Source organism: Ursus arctos, unplaced genomic scaffold, assembly GCF_023065955.2.
Source record: "Ursus arctos isolate Adak ecotype North America unplaced genomic scaffold, UrsArc2.0 scaffold_15, whole genome shotgun sequence".
Taxonomy (NCBI): domain Eukaryota; kingdom Metazoa; phylum Chordata; class Mammalia; order Carnivora; family Ursidae; genus Ursus; species Ursus arctos.
In genome coordinates, this window is record NW_026622819.1 from 62186137 (window position 1) to 62193864 (window position 7728).

The 7728-nt window shown below is 40.4% G+C and overlaps 1 protein-coding gene and 1 non-coding gene across 2 annotated transcripts; one reads left to right on the top strand and one right to left on the bottom strand.

Moving 5' to 3' along the window:
- Positions 1 to 1876: 1876 nt before the first annotated feature.
- TRNAQ-CUG (transfer RNA glutamine (anticodon CUG)) lies at positions 1877 to 1949 on the bottom strand. Its single transcript has one exon. It is a non-coding gene; the product is annotated as a tRNA-Gln (tRNA).
- A 2136-nt stretch (positions 1950 to 4085) lies between these two features.
- On the top strand, positions 4086 to 6227 carry LOC113264128 (mitochondrial import receptor subunit TOM7 homolog). The gene has a single exon (XM_044388594.3). It carries the CDS (start codon positions 4745 to 4747, stop codon positions 4979 to 4981), a length of 237 nt encoding a protein of 78 aa, XP_044244529.1. The 5' UTR covers positions 4086 to 4744; the 3' UTR covers positions 4982 to 6227.
- The last annotated feature ends 1501 nt before the right edge of the window (positions 6228 to 7728 follow it).

A 7728-nucleotide genomic window follows, 5' to 3' on the forward strand; every position in this document is an offset into this window, starting at 1 on the left:
GGGAGGGATCTGGGGAGCTCACTTGAGGAGGGGACTTTCAAACCGGACTTTGGAAAAGGAGAGTGCTTACCAGGAAAAGTTAAAGCATTTGAGACAAAATAGTGTGGTTGAAGGGCAAAGGCTGCAGGGGTGGGTAGACGGACCTGGGCTTGATCCTTTGATCCCAGCTCTACTGTGTATTGGCCCCAGGATCTTTGGCAAGCCTCTCCCATCTCTGAGCCTCCCTTTCCTCAGCAGGAACTATGAGGGGAGTAGTAACAGTTTTACAGTAAAGAAAATTGAAGAAGGACCCCATGAGGGATAACTCGGCAGCATGGTGGGCACTCGGGAAATGTGAATGGTCTTCCAAGCAGGGGGAACAGCATGCACAACGGGGGTAAAAACGGGAAACCATGAGAACCTGGTTTGACTTGAAGGAAGGAGGGAGACGCAGGGGCTGACAAGAGTGAGACCAGATTGGGATAATAGTTCTACTGCCTCCACCCCCTCCCATAGGGAAGCTGGAGAGGCAAGTGAGAGGAGGGAAAGATAAGTATGGAACCCCATTTCTTTGACATCACCCATCTTCCAGTGAAATGACAAAGGGGGTTTATCTTCAGGGCTGCAATCAGTCTGACTTCAGTTTCCCCATTCATAAAAAAAGGAAAAGAAGAAACAAGACTCCTTCTGTGGCTGTCATCCCCAAGAATCCCATAAGGGACAGAGGACTTCCATTTCCTGTTGCATCCCAGGAAGTTGTAAGGTGGCAGTGAAGCATGGAGGGGGGAAAACAGACTGAAGGAGACCTCTGTTAGGGTTTTTCAGAAGTGGGTTCTCTGACTTGAAGAATGCAAGAGTGGAAAGACTACCAGGTTACCCTGATTTTCCCATTCTCTACCTGGGCCTAGGTCTAGCCCAGGGCCTCTCTGAACCACAGCTCCTCCAAATGGAAACCAAAGATAATACATGCCTCGCGAGTTCAGGGAGCTGAAGAGCAAATGAAACACCATGGTTTATAAGGCCCTCTGGGACCTGGCCCCTGACCTCTTTCCTCTTCAACTCATCTCTTCCACTTCAGCCTGTGCTCTTAAAGCCCACTCACTCTTGGTTCTGGGCCTATGCACATTCTCTTCCCTCCTTCTGGAATGCTTTTGACCTGACTAGCTCCTTTTCATCATTCAGGTCTCACTGATCTCAATGTCGCCTCCTCTGGGAGACCACTCCATTATCATGACCCTTGTGATAATTTGAAGTTATTCTTTACTTATATATTGTCTGTCTCTCCTGGAATGCCAGCTTCCTGGAGGCAGGAACTTTGTCTCATTCACTGGAGGTCCCCCACTACCTGGAACAGTGCGTGGCTTTGGGCAAAAACACTCAGCCAGTTCTTTTGAATGACTTTGTTTAGCACAAACAACATGCAAAGCACATCCTACAAGGTGCTGAGGACTTAGTGGCAGTTCAACTGCCCTTATAGAGTATGTAGCCTTTTACACCTTCTGTGCCCAGAGAAGAATTCTGAAAGCCTTTCCCATCAGTATACAGGCTGAGTTCAAAGGGTTCTGAGGCACTAGGGCCAAAGGGGTGAGAAAGTATCTGTTCTGGAACTCCACCTTCCTCCCTCCAAGGACCTGTGGTGTGCACCCCTTGGAGAGATGTTACCAATTCTACCAACTATTATTAAAGATACACTTTACTGCCAATTCATTCATTCATTCTTCAAGAAATGGCTACCATGGGCCAGGCATAATTGTAGTTGCTGGCAGGCAGAGCTTCTGATAGAACAGTAACCAGAATGACCTTCTACCCCAATCCAACTGCCACATCTTTAAGTAACAGAACTACAGCCCAAAGATGATAGGATTTAAAAAAATATTTAATTTTTAAGTAAGCTCTGTGCCCAAAGTGAGGCTTGAACTCATGACCCTGAGATCCAGAGTCTCATGCTCTACCAACTGAGCCATCCAGGAGTCCCAAGATGATAGGATTTTTAAAAAATTTTTTTAAATTTATTTTTTATTTGAGTATAGTTGACGTGCAACATTATATTCATTTCAGGTGTACAGCTTAGTGATTTAACAAGTTTATATATTATGCTATGTTCACTACAGTGTAGCTGCTGTCACCACATAACGCTGTTACAGTATCATTGATTATATTCCCTATGCTGTGCCTTTTATTCCCATGATTTACTTATTCCATAACTAGAAGCCTGTATCTCCCTCTCCCCTTCACCTATTTTGCTCATCCTCCCACCCACCTCCCTTATGGCAACCATCAGTTTGTTCTCTGTATTTATAGGTCTGATTCTGCTTTTTGTTTAATAATTTTTTTTTAGATTCTGCTTATGAGTGGAATCATGGTATTTGTCTTTCTCAGTCTGACTTATTTCACTTAGCATAATACCTTCTAGGTCCCTCTAGGTTCCCACAGTTGGCTATACACTATATTACATTCCCACCAACAGTTGCTTTTTCTCCACATCCTCGCCAATACTTGTTTCTTGTTATTTTGATTTGAGCCATTCTGACAGGTGGAAGGAGATACCTCATTGTAACTTTAATCTGCATTTCCTTGATGATTAGTGATGTTGAGTTGAGCATCTTTTCATGTGTTTGTTGCCTATCTGTATGTCTTCTTTGGAAAAATGTCTGTTCAGGTCCTTTGCCCATTTTTTTAATCAGATTCGTTTTTTTGGTGATTTGTATAAGTTCTTTATATATTTTGGAAATTAACCCCTTATCAGATATATCATTTGCAGATATCTTCTCCCATTCGGTAGGTTGTCTTTTTGTTTTGTTGATGGTTTCTTCTGCTGTGCAGAAGCTTTTTATCTTGATGTAGTCTCGATAGTTTGTTTTTGCTTTTGTTTCCCTTGCTTCAGGAGACATATCTAGAAAAGTGTAGCTACAGCTGATGTCAGAGACATTACTGCCTGTACTCTCTTCTAGGATTTTTATGGTTTTAGGTCTCATTTTTAGGTCTTGAATCCATTTCAAGTTTATTTTTGTGCATGGTGTTAAAAAGTGGTCTAGTTGCATACTTTTACATGTAGCTGTCCAGTTTTCCCAATACCATTTATTAAAGAGAGTGTCTTTTTCCTATTGTGTATTCTTGCCTCCTTTGTCATAGACTAATTGACCATATAATTGTGGGTTTATGTCTGGGTGTCTATTCTGTTCCTTTGATCTATGTGTCTATTTTTGTGTCAGTGCCATCCTGTTTTCATTACTGCAGCTTTGTAGTATGTCTTGAAATCTGGTATTATGATAGTGCCAGCTTTGTTCTTCTTTCTCAAGATGCTAGGTGTTTTTTTTTTAAGATTTTATTTATTTATTTGACAGAGAGACAGCCAGTGAGAGAGGGAACACAGCAGGGGGAGTGGGAGAGGAAGAAGCAGGCTTCCCAGTGGAGCAGGGAGCCCGATGTGGGGCTCGATCCCAGGACCCTCTGGGATCACGCCCTGAGCCGAAGGCAGACGCTTAATGACTGAGCCACCCAGGCACCCCGTCAAAATGCTAGTTTTTTGAAAAATGCTGTTGGTATTTTGATAGGGATTGCACTGAATCTGTAGCTTGCTTTGGGTAATACGGAAATTTTAAGAATATTAACAATATTAATTCTTTAAACAATATTAATTCTTCCTATCCATGAGCATGGATTTTCATTTGTTTATGTCATCTTCAGTTTCTTTCATTAGTGTTTTATAGTTTTCAGAGTATAGTTCTTTTACCTCTTTCGTTAAGTTTATTTCTAGGTATTTTATTCTTTTTGGCGCAATTGTCAATAGGATTGTTTTTTAAATTCCTCTTTCTGCTACTTCATTATTAGTGTATAGAAACACTGCCAATTTCTGGGCATTAATTTTGTATCCTGCCACTTAATTCTTTTATTACTTTTAGTAGTTTTTGGTTGACTTTTTAGGATTGTCTATGTGTAGTACAAAAATGATAGGATTTTAATCTGATTCATAATGTTGGCTTTTATCCAATTTCCTACAGGCTTTTTTTCTTTTTTTACTTTTTATTTTGAAATAAATATAGATTTATAGGAAGTTGTAAAAATATTACAAAAAGATCTTATGTAACCCTTAGATAACCCAATAACATCTTACATAAAACCAGAAAATTGACATTGATATAATCCACAGATTTCACCAGTTTTACATCTACCTGTTTGTGTTTGTAGTTGTCAATTTCATTACTTACATAAATTCATTTAACCACACCATAATCAAGATACAGAACCATTACCCCTGCTACCCCTTTATAGTCACACACACACACACACACACACACACACACACACACACACACACACACCCTTGTTCCGCCATCCCTAACCCCTGGCTGGCAACCACTAATCTATTCTCCATCTCTCATAATATTGACATATATATGTCACCTTTGTGATTGGCTTTTTTCACTCACCATAATTCCCTTGAGGTCCATCTAAGTTGTTGCACGTATCAATAGTTAGTTCCTTTTTTTTTTTTTTAACGTGAGCTCTACACCAGATGTGGGGTTTGAACTCATGACCTTGAGATCAAGAGTCGCACACTGCACTGACTGAGCCAGCCAGGAGCCCCTAGTTTGTTCCTTTTTATTTCTAAGTAGTATTCTGTGATCTGGATGGATCACAATTTAACCATTTGCTCATTGAAGGACATGTGGTTGTTCCCCATTTGGGGTGATTACGAGTAAAGCAGCTATGAACATTTGTGTACGTGTTTTTGTGTGGACATGTTTTCATTTTTCTGGGATAAATGCCCAGGAGTGTTGGGTCATTTAGTAAGTATATGGGTTTTTTTAGGGGAAACTGCCAGGCTGTCACCATGGTGAAGCTGAGCAAAGAGGCCAAGCAGAGGCTGCAGCAGCTTTTCAGGGGTGGCCAATTTGCCACCCACTGGAGCCTTGTTCCTGTCATGATTTACCTGGGATTTAAGAGGGGTGCAGATCCTGGAATGTCTGAACCAACCATTTTTAGTTTACTTAGGGGATAAAGAACTATTTGGTCATCTGGATTTGGAAGCAGTTAATGGACAGGAACAACATGGAAGGTGTGTGCGGTGGCTGGGATAAAAGATGGGGCATCCTTTAGATGCTCATCAGTTGAATGGTGCAGGGCTCTTCACAGATGCTGCTTCAGTGTCAGAGTGGAATCTCTGTTGACTTATGATAGATTGTATCAAAATAAATGTTAAAAAACAAACAAAAAACACCTGCCAGACTCTATTCCTGAGTGGCTGTACTGTTTAATATTCCCGGCAGCAATGTATGAGAAATCCAGTTTCTCTGCATCCTCACCAAAATTTGATATTGTCACTATTTTTTTCATTGTTTTTACAGGTGTGTAATAGTCTTATTATTGAATTTGGTTGAATTTACATTTCCCTAATAGCTTATGGTGGTGAACAGATGAAATATCTCTTTGCTTAACGTGTTCGTGTCTTTTGCCCATATTCTAATTGGACTGTCTTTTGTTGAGTTTTGAGAGTTCTTTATTTATCTGACATGAGTCATTTCTCACATATGTGACTTGCAAATTAAGCTTTTAATTTCTGGTGAAATCTAATTTATCACTTTTTCTCTTTTATGGATTGCTTTCAGTGTCATGTCTAAGATCTCTTCACCTAGCTCCAAGTCCTAGTGAAGATTTTTACTTGTTTTCTTTTAAAGTTTTCCAGTTTTATGTTTTGCCTTTAAATCTATGATCTATTTTGAGTTCATTTTTGTATTGTGACTTAAGATTCTTTTTAATTTTTTTATGGATGTCCAACTACTCCAGTATTATTTACTGAAAAGCCTGTCCTTCATTGAATGCTCAAAAATAGCTGGCCATCCTTGTGCAGGTCTGTTTCTGGGATCTTCCTTCTGTTCCATTGATCTACTTGTCTGTCCTTGTGCCATGTTGTCTTAATGCAGATGTACAGCAACTCCTGAAATCAGGTATGGTGATTCTTCTCGCTTTATTCTTGCTTTTCAAAGTTATCTTAGCTACTTGTTTCTTTTCCTTTTCATTTAAATTTTGAAAAATGTCCTCTAAAAAAAAAAAACTTTGCCAGAATTTTGATAGGAATTGCATTAAACCCATAGATCAAAATGGGAAGTAATCTCATCTTTACCTGTTGCTGAGTCTTCTAACCCTAGAACATGACACGTTTCTCCTTTTAGGTAGGTCTTTGATTTCTTTCATCCAGTGTTTATTAATTTTCAACACACAAATCTCATAATGTTTTGTTAGGTTTTTCAGTGATTATATAGTTTTAAATTTTGATTTTCATTTTTCATTGCTACTATATAGAATACAATTAATTTTTGTATATTCATCTTGTACCTATGACCTGATGAACTCATTTAGTTCTAGGCTTTTTTGTAGATTCCTTGGGATTTTCAAAATCTCCATGGGATTTTGATAATTTATAGGTTATCAAATTAACAAATAGGGACAATTTTCTTTTCACTCTGTACATTTAATTTTATTTCCTTCTTCTTGCCTCATCTTATTGTGCTGACTAGGATTTCCAGTATGTTGAATAGGAGTGGTGAGAGTGGATATCCTTTCCTTGTTCTGATCTCAGGGCAAAGCACCTGGTCTTTTACACCATTGTATATGTTAGCTGTTGGGTTTTTTGTAGATGTTATTTACCAAGTTGAGGAAGTTACCCTCTTATTTCTAGCTTGCTGAGAGCTTTTATCATGAATAAATGTTCAATTTTGGCAAGTTTTTTTCATCAATTGATAAGATCATGTCTTCTTTCCCATTTGTTTGTTTATTTATTTATTTATTTATTTATATATTTTTAAAGATTTTATTTATTTATTTGACAGAGATAGAGACAGCCAGCGAGAGAGGGAACACAAGCAGGGGGAGTGGGAGAAGCAGGCTCCTAGCGGAGGAGCCTGATGTGGGGCTCAATCCCAGAACGCTGGGATCATGCCCTGAGCCAAAGGCAGATGCTTAACGACTGCGCTACCCAGGCACCCCTCCCATGGGTTTTTTTTTAAATACTGAAAAAAGCTTAAGAGACTTCCCTAGACTTCAGACTAGAGCCCTGGGAACTCTGTTGCTATCACTGGTCTAGTCCAGCACTTCCCATTGTGCCCCAGAGAATGCAATTTGAGCACTACATGTAGCCAAACAAGCCCAATACAGGAAGTGCTGCTCACAGTATCCACTCCTAGAGGCTTATAACACACATCAGCATAATCAAGCCTCAGAGAAGCCCTGCAACATAGGCTCCTGTTACCTTTAGTGTGGAATTTCCCAAACTTGTTTAACCACATAGCCCTTCTAAACCCCCCTTACGCACCCATAGCACTGTCTCTGAAACAGTTAGGGAACCACTCGACCAATTGTCCCTTATTTTGCAGTTGATCCAGAGGCTGAGACAGAAGTAACCTGACCAAGGCTACAGATAGTGGCATCACACACACACCAGGTCCTGGGTCTCCTGACTCCAGCCCACTGTTCCTGCTCCAGACCATGTTGCTTTGACATGCGAACAAGTCAGCTGATATCCTTGCAGCACCATAGACCATCATGGGTAAGAGAAATGTAACCGCATCACCAACCTGGTCCCTTGGGAGGTTCTCAGGCCCCTAGTCCCCACTGAGCCTGGGGATGAGGGACTCAAGTCCATGTAGTCTTAGCAGGGCCTGTGGGTAGGAGGGATGTAATGCAAGTCAGGCCAGTCACGCTGCTGTGTCCCCGATACGGTAGTGTATGGCTCAGGGATGCACCCACAAT

Excerpts from the sequence above, each read along its gene's own strand:
- LOC113264128 (XM_044388594.3), top strand. The coding sequence starts at position 4,745 with ATGCCCAGGAGTGTTGGGTCATTTAGTAAGTATATGGGTTTTTTTAGG.